The sequence below is a fragment of the Sapajus apella genome, unplaced genomic scaffold (assembly GCF_009761245.1).
Source record: "Sapajus apella isolate SASKATOON/1434 unplaced genomic scaffold, GSC_monkey_1.0 scaffold86, whole genome shotgun sequence".
In the NCBI taxonomy this organism is placed as follows: Eukaryota; Metazoa; Chordata; class Mammalia; order Primates; family Cebidae; genus Sapajus; species Sapajus apella.
In genome coordinates, this window is record NW_022437026.1 from 7,823,495 (window position 1) to 7,840,464 (window position 16,970).

At 43.8% G+C, this 16,970-nt stretch overlaps 1 protein-coding gene, 1 long non-coding RNA gene, 1 other non-coding gene and 2 pseudogenes across 5 annotated transcripts in view; 4 read left to right on the top strand and 1 right to left on the bottom strand.

The window, feature by feature from the left end:
* The window catches only part of NCAPD2 (non-SMC condensin I complex subunit D2), a 36,534-nt gene that overhangs the window by 4,314 nt on the left and 15,250 nt on the right, over nucleotides 1–16,970 (top strand). The window contains exons 3-13 of one of the 2 annotated variants that reach the window (XM_032254555.1): nucleotides 7,758–7,833; nucleotides 8,117–8,175; nucleotides 8,660–8,841; nucleotides 9,143–9,285; nucleotides 12,486–12,613; nucleotides 12,686–12,809; nucleotides 12,995–13,142; nucleotides 15,336–15,533; nucleotides 15,867–16,001; nucleotides 16,098–16,185; nucleotides 16,281–16,461. In XM_032254555.1, coding sequence (XP_032110446.1) covers nucleotides 7,758–7,833; nucleotides 8,117–8,175; nucleotides 8,660–8,841; nucleotides 9,143–9,285; nucleotides 12,486–12,613; nucleotides 12,686–12,809; nucleotides 12,995–13,142; nucleotides 15,336–15,533; nucleotides 15,867–16,001; nucleotides 16,098–16,185; nucleotides 16,281–16,461 — 1,462 coding nt within the window. The remainder of the gene's footprint in view (nucleotides 1–7,757; nucleotides 7,834–8,116; nucleotides 8,176–8,659; nucleotides 8,842–9,142; nucleotides 9,286–12,485; nucleotides 12,614–12,685; nucleotides 12,810–12,994; nucleotides 13,143–15,335; nucleotides 15,534–15,866; nucleotides 16,002–16,097; nucleotides 16,186–16,280; nucleotides 16,462–16,970) is intronic. The other variant, XM_032254557.1, reaches the window with a different exon arrangement.
* Nucleotides 802–10,002, bottom strand: LOC116534281. Its single transcript, XR_004261655.1, has 3 exons — nucleotides 9,992–10,002; nucleotides 2,320–2,323; nucleotides 802–929 (listed from the first exon to the last, which is right to left on the bottom strand). It is a non-coding gene; the product is annotated as an uncharacterized LOC116534281 (long non-coding RNA).
* On the top strand, nucleotides 4,322–4,643 carry LOC116534280 (annotated as a pseudogene). Its single transcript, XR_004261654.1, has one exon. The product of XR_004261654.1 is annotated as a 40S ribosomal protein S29 pseudogene (transcript).
* LOC116534279 lies at nucleotides 5,017–5,541 on the top strand (annotated as a pseudogene).
* Nucleotides 8,253–8,582, top strand: LOC116534360. Its single transcript, XR_004261683.1, has one exon. It is a non-coding gene; the product is annotated as a small nucleolar RNA U85 (small nucleolar RNA).

A 16,970-nucleotide genomic window follows, 5' to 3' on the forward strand; every position in this document is an offset into this window, starting at 1 on the left:
ACTGCACCCAGCCAAGAGTCCTTTTTTTAAAACAGTTGCATTCCTTTGATGATTTTGGTGGTTAGAACTCTGAATATAACTTTTCCTCTAAATAATATAAGATCAAATCATTTAATTCATTTAACAAGTATTTACTGATCATATGCTGTGTGCCAGGCATTGTTCTAAGCACTGATAATACAACAGTGAACAAAACAGACAAAATGACAAAAGTTTTTCCTTTTAAGGCTCTCCACAAGTAATAAACAAGTAAATATGTAGTATAACAGGACCCCTTATCCAAGGAGATATATTCCAAGACCCCAATTAAATGCTTGAAACTAGAATAGCACCAAGCCCTTTATATGCTATGTTTTTTTCCCTCTAACTGCATACCTATGGTAATGTTTAATTTACAAATTAGATACAATAAGAGATTAACAACAATATTAATAAAATAGAACAATTATAACTATGCCAACATCACTACTCTTGCACTTTGGGGCTTTTTTTTTTTTTTTTTTTTTTTTTTTTTGAGACGGAGTTTCGCTCTTGTTACCCAGGCTGGAGTGCAATGACGCGATCTCGGCTCACCGCAACCTCCGCCTCCTGGGTTCAAGCAATTCTCCTGCCTCAGCCTCCTGAGTAGCTGGGACTACAGGCACGCGCCACCATGCCCAGCTAATTTTTTGTATTTTTAGTAGAGACGGGGTTTCACCATGTTGACCAGGGTGGTCTCGATCTCTTGACCTCGTGATCCACCCGCCTCGGCCTCCCAAAGTGCTGGGATTACAGGCTTGAGCCACCGCGCCTGGCTGGGGCCATTATTAAGTAAAATAAAGGTTCCTTAAATGGAAGGCCTGTGACAGTTGATCTGATAACCAAGGTGTCTGCTAATGAGTGATAGGGTAGCATATGCAGCCTGGGTATGCTGGGCAATGGAGGATTCACTCATACTCCTGGGTATGCAGGAGGCAGCAGGGCAGCACCAGATTGTATGCTACTCAGAATGGCACACAACTTAAAATTTATCAATTGTTTATCTCTGGAATATTACTTTTTTGTTTTTGAGACAGAGTCTTGTTTTGTCACCCAGGCTGGAGTCCAATCGCTCAATCTCAGCTCACTGCAACCTCCACCTCCTGGGCTCAAGCAATTCTCCTGCCTTGGCCTCCCAAGTAGCTGGGACTATAGCTGAGTGCCACCGTGCCCTGCTAATTTTTTTGGGTTTTTTGTTTTGTTTTGTTTGAGACAGTTTTACTCTTGTCACCCAGGCTGGAGTGCAGTGGCACGATATTGGCTCACTGCAACCTCCACCTCCCCCAGGTTCAAGCAATTCTCCTGCCTCAGCCTCCCGAGTGGCTGGGATTACAGGTACCCACTACCACACCCCGCTAGTTTTTTGTATTTTTTAGTAGAGATGGGGTTTCACCATGTTGGCTAGGCTGGTCTCGAACTCCTGACCTCAGGTGATCTGCCTACCTTGGCCTCCCAAAGTGCTGGGACTATAGGCATGAGCCACCAGGCCCTGCCAATTTTTTTTTATTTTTAGTGGAAATGGGGTTTCACCATGTTGGCCAGGCTGGTCTTGAACTCCTGACCTCAGGTGATCTGCCCACCTCGACTTCCCAAAGTGCTGGGATTACAGGTGTGAGCCACTGTGCCCAGCCTGTTTCTGGAATATTTCATTTAATATTTTCAGACTTGAGATTGACCACAGGTAACTGAAACCTTGGAAACTGAGAACATGGATTGGGAGGACCATTGTATGTTAGATGGTTGTAGGAGCCAAAGAGAAAAAGCAGACAGTGTGTCCAGGCACAGTGGCTCACACCTGTAATCCCAGCACTTTGGGAGGCTGAGGCGGGTGGATCATTTGGGCTCAGGAGTTTGAGATCAGCCTGGTCAACATGGTGAAACCCCATCTCCACCAAAATTACAAAAAAGTTAGCTAGGCATGGTCGTGTACACCTGTAGTCCCAGCTACTTGGGAGGCTGAGGTGCGAGAATTACTTGAGCCCAGGAGGCGGAGGCTGCAGTGAGCCATGATCACACCACTGCACCGCAACCTGGGCCACAGAGCTAGACCCTGTTTCAAAATTAAAAAATAAGTGTACTGTGAATGGTGGCTCGTCCCTGTAATCCCAGCCACTTGGGAGGCAGTGGCAGGAGGATTGTTTAAGGCCAGGAACTCAAGACTAGCCTGGGCAACATAGTCTCTAAAATTAATTATACAAAGCTTAGTAATAAATAATATAGCCGGGCACAGTGGCTCATGCCTGTAATCCCAGCACTTTGGGAGGCCACGGTGGGCAGATCACGAGGTCAAGAGATCAAGACCATCCTGGTCAACATGGTGAAACCGTGTCTCTACTAATAATCCAAAAATTAGCTGAGCATGGTGGCGCACGCCTGTAGTCCCAGCTACTTGGGAGGCTGAGGCAGGAAAATTGCTTGAACCCGGGAGGCGGAGGTTGTGGTGAGCTGACATTGTGCCGATGCACTCCAGCCTGGGCAACAGGAGTGAAACTCTGTCTCACAAATAAATAAAGAAGAAGATAGTAGGGCCTGCCATTTTTATGTTGGATTATCAGAGAAGTCTTGCTGATACGTCACGTTTGAGCAGAGACCTTAAGAAAGTAAAGAAATGAACTATGTAGATAGTCAGGGAAGGGCATTCCAAGCAAACAGAAAAGCCCATGCAAAGGCCTTGAGGTGGGCAAATGCCAAAATATTTGGACCTAGAGTAAGCTAGGAAAAAGAGATTAGGTAGGAAGTGGTACAGATTATTCTAGAATCTTGCTCCTCAAAATGTGGTCCTCAGATCAGCATTGTTAATATTATGACCTCATGATCTGGGAGCTTACTAGAAAAGCAGGATGTCAAGTCCCTCTTCAAAGCTGCTGAATCAGAAAATCTGTATTTTAAGAAGATCCCCCAGGGAATTTGAGTACAATTACAAGTTTGAGAAGCACTGATTTCTAGAGTCTCATAGATCATGGCAAAACTTGAACTTCAGTATGAATGAAACTTGAAAGCCATGGGGAGTGACATGGTCTAACATTTTAAAAGATTCACTGTCGACTGGGCGCAGTGGCTAACGCCTATAATCCCAGAACTGGGAGGCCAAGGTGAACGGATCACGAGGTCAGGAGTTCAGGACCTGCCTGGCCAACATGGTGAAACCCCGTCTCTACTAAAAATACAGAAATTAGCCTGGCGCGGTGACGGTCGCCTGTAATCCCAGCTGCTTGGGAGCTGAGGCAGGAGAATTGTTTGAACCTAGGAGGCAGAAGTTACAGTGAGCTGAGATTGTGCCATTGCACTCCAGCGTGGGCAGAGACTTTGTCTCAAAACAAAACAAAACAAACAACAAAAGATTCACTGTCTGCTGTGTTGAGCAGAGACTACAGGAGGCAAGAGAAGAAGCAGGGAGACTGGTTTAGTGGCTAATACAGTAATACCAAGTAGATAGGCCTGGAGGAATAGCAGGGGAAGTGGTGATAAAATATTGCATTTAGGATGTATTTTGAAAGTAGAGTTTACAGGAATACGGATGGATGGGATTGGATTTGTAGAGTTGGAAAGGAATCTGAAATGAGATGATTACAAGGCTTTTAATTTTTTTGAGACATTCTTGTTCTGTTGGCTCTGTCACCCTGGCTGGAGAGCAGTGGTATGATCTTGGCTCACTGTAACCTCTGCCTCCCAGGTTCGAGCAATTTTCATGCCTCAGCCACCTATCTGGGATTATAGGTGTGCACCACCATGCCCAGCTAATATTGTCTAGGCTGCAACTTTCGGCCTCACGTGATCTGCCTGCCTCGGCCTCCCAAAATGCTGGGATTACAGGCGTGAGCCACCACGCCCAGCCTTACAAGGCTTTTTGACTTGAGCAACTAGAATGAAGTTACCATTTACTGAGATGGGGTAGAATATGGGAGGAAGAGGTTTAGATTGTTGTTTATGTGAGTGTGGAGTTCAAGGGAGAGGTGTCAGCTAAAGATACACATTTAGGATTTAGTACTCAGCATGTAGACAACATTTAAAGCCTTGAGACTGGAGTGAGTTTAGATGGAGGAGAGAAGCAGTTTGAAGACCAAGACCTGAGATAGGCCAGCATTAGAAGTTAGGAAGATGGCAAAGAACCAGGAGAAGAAATTAAGCAGTCATTGGGCACAGAGTGAATGAAGGAGCTAAATGGAAGCCAAATAAATAGAGCGTTTCAAAAACAGGGGAGAGGTCAACTGCAGATTAACTATTGGATTTATTGATGTCATAGTCACTGGTAACCTTGACAAAGCTATTTCATAGCATGCTGGGGGCAAAAGCCTGCTTGGAATAGGTTTTTAAGAAAATGGAGCTTTTACCTCGTTGCCTTTCTGAGAGCAAGATGGGTCACCAGCAGCTGTACTGGAGTCACCCGCGAAAATTCGGCCAGGGTTCTCGCTCTTGTCGAGTCTGTTCAAACCGGCACGGTTTGATCCGGAAATATGGTCTCAATATGTGCCGCCAGTGTTTCCGTCAGTACGCGAAGGATATAGATTTCATTAAGTTGGACTAAATGATCTTCAAAGGATTATCCAAGACACCTACCATGAAAAACCATGATAGTTCTTTGTACATAAAATAAACATTTAAAAAAAAAAAAAAAAAAAAAAAAAGAAAATGGAATGAGAGAGATTAGAGATGATGAATTTACATAATGTATTTGTTTTAATATGGGCAGCATTACGTGTGTATGTTGCATAGGAGTGATCAGAGAGGGAAAAGCTAATGATGCAGAGGAAGAGGGTGCAGTACCTTTAGTAGGTAAGAGAGTATGTGATTTGGTACACAGGGAGGAAATAGCTTTACAGGACATGGACAGTTTATCTATCCACAGTAGCAAAAAAAAAAAAAAAAGGCAGTGTATATGGGCACAGATCAACTAGTGCAGGTAAATATAGAGCTTGGGGCAGTCGAAAGTTCTCTTCTGTCTGCTTCTGTTTCCTCAATAAGAAGGGAAAACCTTGACTTAGAGAGTGGGACATCGAGCTTCTGAGCTGTAACCTTTGTTGAGCTAACTACGAAAAAGAATTAAATATGGGTGATGTTGAGAAAGGCAAGAGGATTTTTATTCAGAAGTGTTCCCAATGTCACACTGTGGAAAAGGGAGGCAAGCACAAGACTGGACCTAATCTCCATGGTATCTTTGGGTGGAAGACAGGTCAGGCCTCTGGATTCACTTAACACTGAAGCCAGTAAGAACAAAGGCATCATCTGGGGAGAGGATACACTGATGGAATATTCGGAGAATCCCAAGAAGTATATCTCGGGAACAAAAATGATCTTTGTCGACATTAAGAAGGAGGGAGAAAGGGAAGACTTAATAGCTTATCTCAAAACTACTGAGTAATAATTGGCCACTGCCTTATTTATTACAAAACAAATGTCTCATGACTTTTTTATGTGTACCATATTTTAATAGATCTCATACACCAGAATTTACATCATGAATGACTGACAGAATATTTTGTTGGGCAGTCCTGATTTAAAACTAAGACTGGCTTGTGGTTAAATGAGTATGTTCAGTTTTTGGATTCTAATAGTAATTCCAATTTTAATAGTAAATTCTATCACTGTTTACCCCTTCTAAAGATATGATTCGACTTTGTTAGTAATGTTAAACTTTTCGCAAAGATGGTGAGTGCCATCTTAAAACTTACTGGAGATCGGTTTTATATTTAGATTATATACTGTAACTGGTTATGTGAATATATTTAAATATGGGGGAAATTCCTTCACTGTTTCAGAACCAATCAAGATTCATCTGTGTTTTGTGTTCATTTGCGTCTTAAAGGCAAGGGTTGAAGATAAATGGGTAGCAATGGCTACTTTATATTTGGCCTTAACTATGCCAATCTAATTAGAATTCCCTGTATTTAAAATGGTTCCTTTTACTTATTGAAAGGCATTTTGTGTGGTTTATGTGTAATATCAAAATAACACTTCACACATTTTATAGATGATCTGTAAGGTCACATCCTTTTAAAATAGTAGCCAATCAAACTTCACTCTTGGATTCTTTACAATCTAAGTCAAACTAAGTTATAATTTAGGATTGTCTTTAAACAGCCATTCAGAAACAAAGCCGTACAACTGCTGTGTATTTGTGATTGGGAATGGTGCTTTTGCCAACTTAAAAGGATTAAAGTAGAGGAGATATACACAAATTTTAAAATGATGTGTGATCGTAAGACTTAAGATAATTAAAAAGAAAACCACAGGAAAAAAGAAAAAGAAGGGAAAGCCTTTAACAGAGTGAGTTTGGGAGGAAGATCATGGTGTTATGAGCAGAGGATAGGTGTGAAATAATTGCCTAGAAGAAAGTGAATAGACTTGGGCGTATGAAGGCCCACTTCAGATTAGTAGTCATGAGTTTAACGTAAGAGTAGTTGGCATGCTTGTGTGTTTTTCTCAGGCCATTTTTATTTGTGTGATTACATGAATGGAGTAAACAGAAAGTTGATTTAACCTAGATTTGCCAGGGAAGTGTGTGTTGTTGTTGTTGTTAATTGGTGGAATAAGAAGTATCACAATATCTAACAATAGGGGAATAGCAACTTAAGATAGATACAAGGCGGAGTGTGGTGGCACTTCCTGTAGTCCCAGCTACTCCGAAGGCTGGGGCAGGAAGATCGCATGAACCCAGAAGTTTGAGGCTGCAGCAGGCTATGATCCTGCCACTGCACTTCAGCCTGGGCAGCACAGCAAAACCCTGTCTCAAAAAAAAAATTGTTTACCAAGGTTTCTAATACACTTTTTGTAATGCTAAATTTTAAAAAGCAGAACAGAGAAGTGAATATGTGATATGAACTCAACAATGGAAATCCGATGTATAGAAAATGGACTGAGAAAAATTATGCTGTTATAACTGAAAGCCTGAGACTGGATATTTAAAATGAACAGAAATTTATTGGCTGACAGTTTTTTCTGGAGACTGGGAAGTCCCAAATCAATGCACCAGTAACTGGCAAGGGCCTTCTTACTACATTGTCGCAAGGCAGAAGGCAGAAAGGCACAAATGAACCTGCTCCCTAGAGCCCTTTTTATAATGGTATTAATATATTCATGAGGGTGGAGCCCTCATAACCTAAACACCTCCCATTAGACCTCTCCTTCCAACATTGTCATGTTGGGGATTATGTTTCCAACATACGAATTATGGGGGCACATTCAAACCATGTAACGTGCTAAGTATTGTTCTGACTGGTTTGCATGGATTATCTCCTTCAGCTTTGACATTCATACCTACCATTGACCCTTGAACAACATGGGGGTTAGGGACGACAACCCCTGTGTAGTAAAAAGTCTGCATATATAACTTTCGACTCCCTCAAAACTTAACTACTTAAGGAGACCTGACAACTAAGTGCATTGTGGGATCCTGCAGCAGAAAAAGGACATAAATGGATACACTTTTTTTTTCTTTTTTAAGATCCTGAGTTTGTGTTCACTCCTAACTACTATAAGTTGGACAAGTCATACAGCCACTCCAAGATGTAAAATAGGTTTAATACTGTCTCCTTTAGCTCAGGTGTGGTGAAGCTCAAACAAGGCTCTAATTGTAACACAAATATATCATCATCATTATAGGTTACACTGAAGTGAACTGTTTGTCTCTTTTTTGCGTGATTCTACCAATAAAAGCAACAAACTGAGTTTTCCGCCATGGGTGGAATTTACCAAAAAGTCCTCTCCCTCTTCCAAATTTATTAATTTTTTCATCTTCATAGCATTTCAGGCTGCCTTCCGAGCTCAGGGGCCCCTGGCTATGCTGGAGCACTTTGATACTATCTACAGCATTTTACAGTAAGTGAAACACCCAGCTGGTACTTTGAAAAGAACTGGTGGCTGTTCGTCCTAATTGTGCATGTTAGTCCTGAAATTTCCTAAGTTACAGATTCCCTGATAAATGCTTCTGGGTATTGATATCTCTACTGATGAGCGTGTGCCCAGCTTGCCACATATTTATTCAGTTGAACAATTTCACATGTGTTTTTAAACATTAGAATCCACAGGTTAGATCTGATCTGTTAGAAAGGGCTCTGCAGTCTCCTTCCTATCTCACCCCCACACTTTCTTTCCCTCATAGTCACTTTCGAAGTATAGACCCTGGCCTCAAAGAAGATACTCTGGAATTCCTGATAAAAGGTGTTTGTGGGTCAGCGGGTAGGGGATGGAAGGTGTTTGTTGTCATTTGTTTGTTTATTATTTCCTACATCTTATCAGCCACATGATGATATCAAGGCTGTTGTGATTCAGTTGGTTTGGCTAAGCCCAGGGACCTTTGGCCTCTTAAAGGTCTGTAATCTTGGTGGGCGATACAGAGTTATGTGTGTTCACTGTAAGGGCAGACCAACAAGAACTTTTTCCTACTTTTGAGCTACCTCTTTTTAATAGGGGTGATTCTTGCAGTTGCTGGAGAGAAATTGTGGTAACTGGAGGGAGAGAGTAGGAACAGGGCATGTTCAGGGTACCATGGCCAAGGGTCCCAAAGGACTTAGCTTGTATTATGACCGCTGAGAGATGAAACACAGATCTTTGGTAATCTGATGGCTGCAAGTGCTGGGTGTTTTGAAGTTGGGGTATATGAAAGAAGTGAGTGAAACTGACTCCAACATTCTGCCCCTCATAGTGGTATCCCGCCACTCCCAGGAGCTTCCAGCTATACTGGATGATACAACCTTGAGTGTATCAGATCGAAATGCTCATCTAAATGCCCTCAAAATGAACTGTTATGCTCTGATACGACTCTTGGAATCCTTTGAGACCATGACCAGCCAGGCAAACCTCATGGACCTGGACCTTGGTGGGAAGGTAAATTTGGAGTTTTGGGCTCACTTTATATGGGGTCTGGGGAGATAGGAGAACGGATGGGAAACAGGGGAATCCAGTGATCCTATGAATCCTTCCTGTCCTCATTGAGAGTTTAGGAGGAAGAACCCAAAACTATCACACATTTTCTTCCTAGACAGATAGCACTGTGGAACATGTAACACTTCTTCCGTATTACCTTCTGTCTTGTCTTGATACTGGATTATTTGGGCACTCAGACTGGCAGATCTTGACCCTCTTTGTTCCCTTATTTTTTCCTCAATGTATACATGATCCTTTTTAGGGTAAGAAAGCTCGGACCAAGGCAGCCCATGGCTTTGACTGGGAAGAAGAGAGGCAACCAGTTCTTCAGCTTTTAACACAGCTACTTCAGCTGGACATCCGTCACCTGTGGAACCACTCAATAATTGAAGAAGAATTTGTCAGGTGGGTAGGGAGGATGGCTACAGATAATACTGAGCTGTGAGAGTGAGGCTCTATTGCTAGATATGCCCCTTTTTTTTTTTGAGATGAAGTTTTGCTCTTGTCATCCAGGCTGGAGTGCAATGGTGCGATCTCAGCTCACTGCAACCTCCGCCTCCTGGGTTCAGGCAATTCTCCTGCCTCAGCCTCCTGAGTAGCTGGGATTACAGGCACGCACCACCATGCCCAGCTAATTTTTTGTAGTTTTAGTAGAGACGGGGTTTCACCGTGTTGACCAGGATGGTCTCGATCTCTTGACCTCGTGATCCACCCGCCTCAGCCTCCCAAAGTGCTGGGATTACAGGCGTGAGCCACCGCGCCTGGCCTAATTTTCATATTTTTAATAGAGATGAGTTTCTCCATGTTGGCCAGGCTGGTCTTGAACTCCTGACCTCAGGTGATCCACCTACCTCAGCCTCCCGAAGTGCTGGGATTACAGGCATGAGCCACTGCACCCGGCTGATCTGCCTTTTAATACTTCATTTCATCCCTTAGTTCTTTTTTTTTTTTTTTACACAGAGTCTCACTCTGTCGCCCAGGCTGGAGTGCAGTGGTGCGATCTCAGCTCACTGCAGCCTTAGCCTCCCGAGTAGCTGGCACTACAGGTGCCTGCCACCAGGTCCAGCTAACTTTTCTCTGTTTTTTTTGAGATTGAGTCTCGCTCTATCACCCAGGCTGGAGTGTGGTGACGTGAACTCGGCTCACTGCAACCTCCGCCTCCCAGGTTCAAGCAATTATCCTACCTTAGCCTCCCAAGTAACTGGGACTACAGGTGCCTGCCACCACACCTGGCTAATTTTTTGTATTTTTAGTAAAGATGGGGTTTCACCATGTTGATCAGGCTGGTCTCGAACTCCTGACCTTTTGATCCGCCCGCCTCTGCCTCCCAAAGTGCTGGGATTACATCATCCCTCAATTCTATCTGTAATAAAACTGTAATCATAACATGGAGTTGCTAAGAATTGGATAATGAAATGTTAGAAAGTCATATGAAGTCCTTTCATCTCTAAATGCGCATTTATTTATTCCTAAAACAGTATTTACTGAGAATCTCCTAGATGTGGAGCTGGCACCATTATAGGCACTGGAAACAAAAGTTTCTGCCCTCTTAGAGTCTGTTTTTAAAATAAGTTTGATGGAAAAAGGTTGTGATTTATAAATCAGCTACTCTAGGCCAGGCGTAGTAGCTCACACCTGTAATCCCAGCACTTTGGGAGGCCAAGGAAGGTGGGTCACCTGAGGTCAGGAGTCAAGACCATCCTGGCCAACATGATGAAACCCTATCTCTACTTTAAAACACACATAGAGACACACACACACACACACACACACACACACACAAATTAGCTGGGTGTGGTGGCGAGTGCCTGTAATCCCAGCTACTTGAGGCTGAGGCAGGAGAATCACTTAAACCCAGGAGGTGGAGATTGCAGTGAGCTGAGATCACAGCACTGCACTCCAGCCTCGACAACAAGAGCAAAATCCTGTCTCAAAAAAAAATAAATAAATAAAACAGATAGATAGATCAATCAATCAGCTACTCTAATAAGACTTCTTTGAGATGGTGACATTTGAGCAAAGACCCAGAGGAGGTGAATGAGGCCTGTGAGAATATGTGGTGGAATAGCAAGGGCAAGGAAAAGGAACAGCAAATGTGAAGACCTTGAGGAGGGAGTGTGTCCAGCATGTACTAGCAATAGCAAGGATGCCAGAGCTGACAGCTGAGAACAGGGAAGAGGGCTAGGCTGTGAGGCCATGGGAGCAGTGGGGAGCCAGACCGCAGGTTCTTGTGAGCCATCATGGTGTCTTTGGCATTTCCTCAGAGTGAGATGGAGCCCTGAGGTTTCCGAGCAGGGCAGTGAGGTGATCTGACTTGTACTTTAACAGGGCCATCCTAGCTGTTATATTGAAATAAACTATGGAGGGAAAGGGGAAGCAAGAGACCCATTAGGCTTATCCAGTAACTCAAGCAAGAGATGATGGTCTCTTAGACCACGGCATGGCAGTGGAGATGGGGGAGAAGTAATTGGGCTCTATACTTTTTCCTTAAGGTGGAGCTTACAGGATTTGCTAACAGACTGGGTGTGAGGTGTGAGGGAGAGTCCAATGAAGGATGACTCTCCCGGGTTTTGGCCTGAGCATTTGGAAGACTAGAGTTACTGGTAACTGAGACAAGGAAAAGGCTGTGAATAGGTGTTTTGGGAGGAAGATCAGAAGTTCTGTTTTGGACACACAAAGTTTGAGGTGTTTATTAGACAGCCACATAAAGTTGTCAGATTCGGCTGTTGAATATATAGATCTGCACTTCAGGAGAGAGGTCTGAGCTAGGGATAACACATTTGGGAATATAATAGTATTCAAAGCTGTGAGACTGAATGAAATCAGTAAGTGTAGCCAAAAGAGAGCAGAAATCCAAGAACTGGTACCCTAGGCCACTCCAGCATTAATTAAGAGTGAGGAAGCTGGGTGCACGCCCTCACGCCTATAATCCTAGCACTTTGGGAGGCTGAGGAAGGAGGATTGCTTGAGCCAGCAGTTTGAGATCAGCCTGGGCAACATAGTGAAATCGTGTCTCTACAAAAACTAGAAAAATGAGCTGGGCATGGTGGAGGCTGAGGTGGGAGCATCACCTGAGCTACTAGGAGGTCAAGGATGCAGTGAGCTGCGATCGTGCCACTGCACTCTAGCATGGGCAACAGAGGCAGACACCGTCTCAAAAAAAAAGAGTGTGAGGAAGTCGCCAAAGAAACTGAGAAAGGAGTCTTGTTCTTGTGTCCTGGAAGCCAGATGAAGCATTTATTTCAAGAAGAAAGTGAGTAACTGTATCACATGCAGCTGTGAAAGATCAATTGAGATGAGGATTGAATCAGTTGTTATATTTAGGGATGAGAAGTCATTGGTGACTTTGTAGTACTTTTATCGTATATCCAGGTTCTTTGTCAGCATCACAACTGATTGAAAGTTGGTAATCTTGAAAGAAGGAGTACCTAAGTGGGGTCAGCAAAGCAAAGCAACCTGGTATAGAAGGTCATAGCTAGAATAAAGAAAACTAGAAGACCCTGACTTTGGGAGCAGTGGGGACGGAATGAATGAGGCAGGGCGGGGCGCCAATATAAGTGGATCCAGACAGCTGCTTTCATCCTCTCAAACTCTTCCTTTCGCAGTTTGGTTACTGGCTGTTGCTACCGCCTTCTGGAGAATCCCACTATTAGTCACCAGAAGAACCGCCCCACTCGGGAAGCCATAACACACCTGCTTGGTGTAGCCTTGACCCGTTACAACCATATGCTCAGTAAGTTACCTGTCACTTTGCCCTGCCTTTTTTCATTTTGCCCATAATTTCTCATGTTTAATGCTTCCACAGGTGCCACGGTGAAGATCATCCAGATGCTGCAGCACTTTGAACACCTGGCACCTGTACTGGTCGCAGCTGTGAGTCTATGGGCAACTGACTATGGAATGAAGAGCATAGTGGGAGAGATTGTAAGGTGACTCTTCCATCTCAAAGCTTCTCATGCTCATTTTCCTCAGGGAGGGAATAAAGAAATATTGGAAATATATTGTCTGTGCAACAGTAGCTTTCTTCAGATATTAGATACCTGTCTTACCTTCCCTTACTGGGAACTGAATAATTGAGCTATGTTGCTATGGCTGTGTTTTCTTCTCTGTGTAGAGAGATTGGACAAAAGTGTCCCCAAGAGTTGAGTCGAGATCCTGCAGGGACAAAGGGCTTTGCAGTGTTCCTGACAGAATTAGCAGAACGTGTCCCAGCTATCCTGATGTCTAACATGTGCACTTTGCTAGATCACCTGGATGGAGAGGTAGGTGGTCCCTTAGGGATCTCTAAGCTTCTTCTGGGGACTTGAAGTCCAGTGTTGAAAGGCTGTTTCTTAACAGAACAAGAAAGTAGCTTTGACAAGTTGTCTAGATTTATCGTTGTGACATTTCCTTTCTGTAGAGAGGCAGGTCAAGTTTGTTGAATAATGTGCTCTTTATTAATCTATTAATCTTTCAATTCACATTGCTTTTATCCAGTTCTGATAGGAGAGATGACATTTCTGCAGCTTAAGTGTAGTAAGAGCAACTCAGCTTTGGTTTATTTATTTTTTATTTTTTGGAGGCAGAGTCTGGCTCTGTCGCCCACACTGGAGTACAGTGGTGCAATTAGAGCTCATTGCAGCCTCGATTCCTGGGCTTAAGCAGTCCTCCCACCTTAGCCTTCCGAGTGGCTGTGACTTCAGGCACATACTACCATGCCTAACTAATTTTTTTATTTTTTTGTAGAGATGGAATCTTGCCATATTGCCCAGGCTAGTCTCAAACTCCTAGTCTCAAGCACCCTCCTGCCTCAGCCTCCCAAAGTGCTGGGATTACTGGTGCTGCCATGTCTAGCCTTCAGCTTTGATTGAGTCCCATCTGTTTCTCAGGATAAAGCATCTTCCCACCAGGTGGCTTGCCTTACTTTCTCAAACCATGAGCTTTATCAAATCAACCCGTGTCATCTCTCTCATCCCTGAATGCTAACCTGGCTGATTCCCAAACTGATGTTAGGTACTCCTAGGTGAATGTCAAGGACAAATACAGTCCACATGTTCATCTAATTTATTTTTTGTGCAAGACCCTATTTTCTGGTTCTTGGCCTGGCGAAACCTTAATCTTGCTTCTCTGTCAGATTATGTATTGGACTTCCTGGCACCCTAAGGCTGATTTACATGTTTCTGTCTCATTTTCTATCAGTAAAGCATTGGAAGGAGAGTGGGAGGAAAAGGAGGGGATATTTATTAGTAAGAATCAAAGGCTTTGAGGCTGGGTTTGGTGGCTCACGCCTGTAATCCCAGCACTTAAGGGAGGCTGAGGTGGGTGGATCACTTGAGGTCAGGAGTTAAAGACTAGCCTGGCCAACATAATGAAACCTGGTCTCTACTAAAATTTTTTTAAAATTAGCTGGGCATAGTGGCACATGCCTGTAATCCTAGCTAGCAGGAGGGTGAAGTGGGAGGATTGCTTGAACCCAGGAAATGGAGGTTGCAGTGAGCCAAGATCACACCACTGCACTCCAGCCTGGGTGACAAAGCAAGACTCCGTCTCAAAAAACAAAACAGTGGGCCGGGCACGGTGGCTTAAGCCTGTAATCCCAGCACTTTGGGAGGCTGAGGCAGGTGGATCACGAGGTCAAGAGATCGAGACCATCCTGGTCAACATGGTGAAACCCCGTCTCTACTAAAACTACAAAAAATTAGCTGGACATGGTGGCGCGTGCCTGTAATCCCAGCTACTCAGGAGGCTGAGGCAGGAGAATTGCCTGAACCCAGGAGGTGGAGGTTGCGGTGAGCCGAGATCGTGCCATTGCACTCCAGCCTGGGTAACAAGAGTGAAACTCCGTCTCAAAAAAACAAAACAAAACAAAAAAAACCAGCCAGGAGCAGTGACTCACACCTGTAATTCCAGTACTTTGGGAGGCCAAGGCAGGCGGATTATGAGGTCAGGAGTTCGAGACCAGTCTGGCCAACATGGTGAAACCATGTCTCTACTAAAAATAAAAAAATTAGCAGGCGCCCGTAGTCCCAGGTATTCATGAGGCTGAGGCAGGAGAATCGCTTAAACCTAGGAGGCAGAGGTTGCAGTGAGCCAAAATCGCACCTCTGCGCTCCAGCTTGGGCAACAGAGTAAGACTGCGTCTCAAAAAAAAAAAAACAAGAACAACAATAAAGGCTTTGAGACCTCGGCTGAAGGGTAGTCATAAATGCTTTTCAAGTGTGTGTTGGTGAGTGGATGTGATTTTTATATTCATCTACTACTGCCATGCTTTCCTGTGTGAGTCCTATGAGAAAAAATTGTTTTTGGCACTTGTTTGTTCCAGCATTCTCTGAGCAAGAAGTCCTCTTTGGGATTCAGCTTTTTCCTGTGACCTCAGGATTGAATACCTAGGCAGTTAATCGGAAAAGTTACGGCCAAACACAAGCAAGCTTCGCCTTGGCTAAAGGCCTTATCCCCTCTATGCATCTCTCTCTTAGAATTACATGATGCGTAATGCTCTGCTAGCAGCCATGGCAGAGATGGTACTGCAGGTTCTGAATGGCGATCAGCTGGAGGAAGCAGCCCGAGACACCAGGGACCAGTTCTTGGATACTTTACAAGCCCATGGCCACGATGTCAACTCCTTTGTGCGGAGCCGTGTTTTGCAGCTCTTCACCCGAATTGTCCAGCAGAAGGTAAGCAACCTTCTATGTGGCAAAGACATACGGTAGGCCTCTATATACCAGCGTAAAGAAGAATCCAGTGTTGAACGTACATATCTGCCCAAAGAAGTCTAGAATTCACTTATTATCAGTAATAAAGTCTTCCTCTACCAAGGACAAGGATACCTGGCTCCCTTTAAGGACTCCAATGTGTCTTGTCACTACAAGGAGTACTCCTAATTTATATTCTGTAGAAAGGTTTTTTAGAGTGAGTGAGTAGCTCAATTTGGAGTATGCTTAAACTCATCTTGAACAAAATGGGTGATGTGGGACTTGAGCAGGTTCTTCTCTTCCTCCTCTACACAGGCTCTCCCCCTCACACGTTTCCAGGCAGTGGTGGCTTTAGCTGTGGGACGTCTGGCAGACAAGTCAGTGCTAGTATGTAAAAATGCCATCCAGCTGCTGGCCAGTTTTCTAGCCAATAATCCTTTTTCCTGCAAGGTAAGTAGAATTGGTCCACTAAAAGAGAAGGAATTAAATGGAAACAGAGATGACATTATATAATTTACAGATCCTGCTATTCATTTTACCTGATAGCTTAGTGATACTGACCTTGCTGGACCACTGCAGAAGGAGACCCAGAAATTACAGGAGATGAGGGCCCAGAGGCGAGCTGCAGTTGCTTGTAAGTAGTTACTGCCTCGGAGTCCTAACCCCAGACAGGCCTCTCCTTGCAGTCAGAAACCCCAGTGAAAGAGACTAAGTGAGACTGTCATTCAGCTGCAGTGCTGGACCCAGAGGAGGAGTGGGAAGCCATGCTGCCAGAGCTGAAGTCTACCCTGCAGCAGCTTCTCCAGCTTCCCCAGGGAGAGGAGGAGATCCCTGAGCAAATTCCCAATGCAGAGACTGCTGAAGAGGTGAAAGGACGCATCTGTCAACTGCTTGCCAAAGCTAGTTACAAGTAGGCAAAACAATGGGATATTCTTCATGATCTGTTTATGCTTAGAGTTAACTTTTGAGAAACTAACCTAATGTTTCTTTTAAATGAACTGCACTCAGATATGCTGCCCCCAGATGATGGGAGATGTTTTCGTGTAGCAATGGTGTGACCGTAGGCATAGTCCACAATTAAGCATGCGTTTCTACTTTATAAATGTTTCAAGAAACTACTGAAACAATTAAATGTTAACAATATTATCTAACATTAGTCCTCCTTCAGCTGAAGAAGACAGCCTATAAGTTTGTAAGTTCTAGTTGTATGATCTTGAGTAAGTTGCTTGAATTTTTGGGCCTCAGTTTCATTATCTGTAAAATAAGAAATTGATTAGATCTTATGATCTTTAATGACTTTCTAATTCTAAATTTCATGAGCTAATATCAAACTTGCCTAATACTACCTTAATCTTCAAGCCTCCTATGAATCCTGATCTTAGAGAAAAGATTTCTCCTGGTGTTTTTGTGACTCTAAAA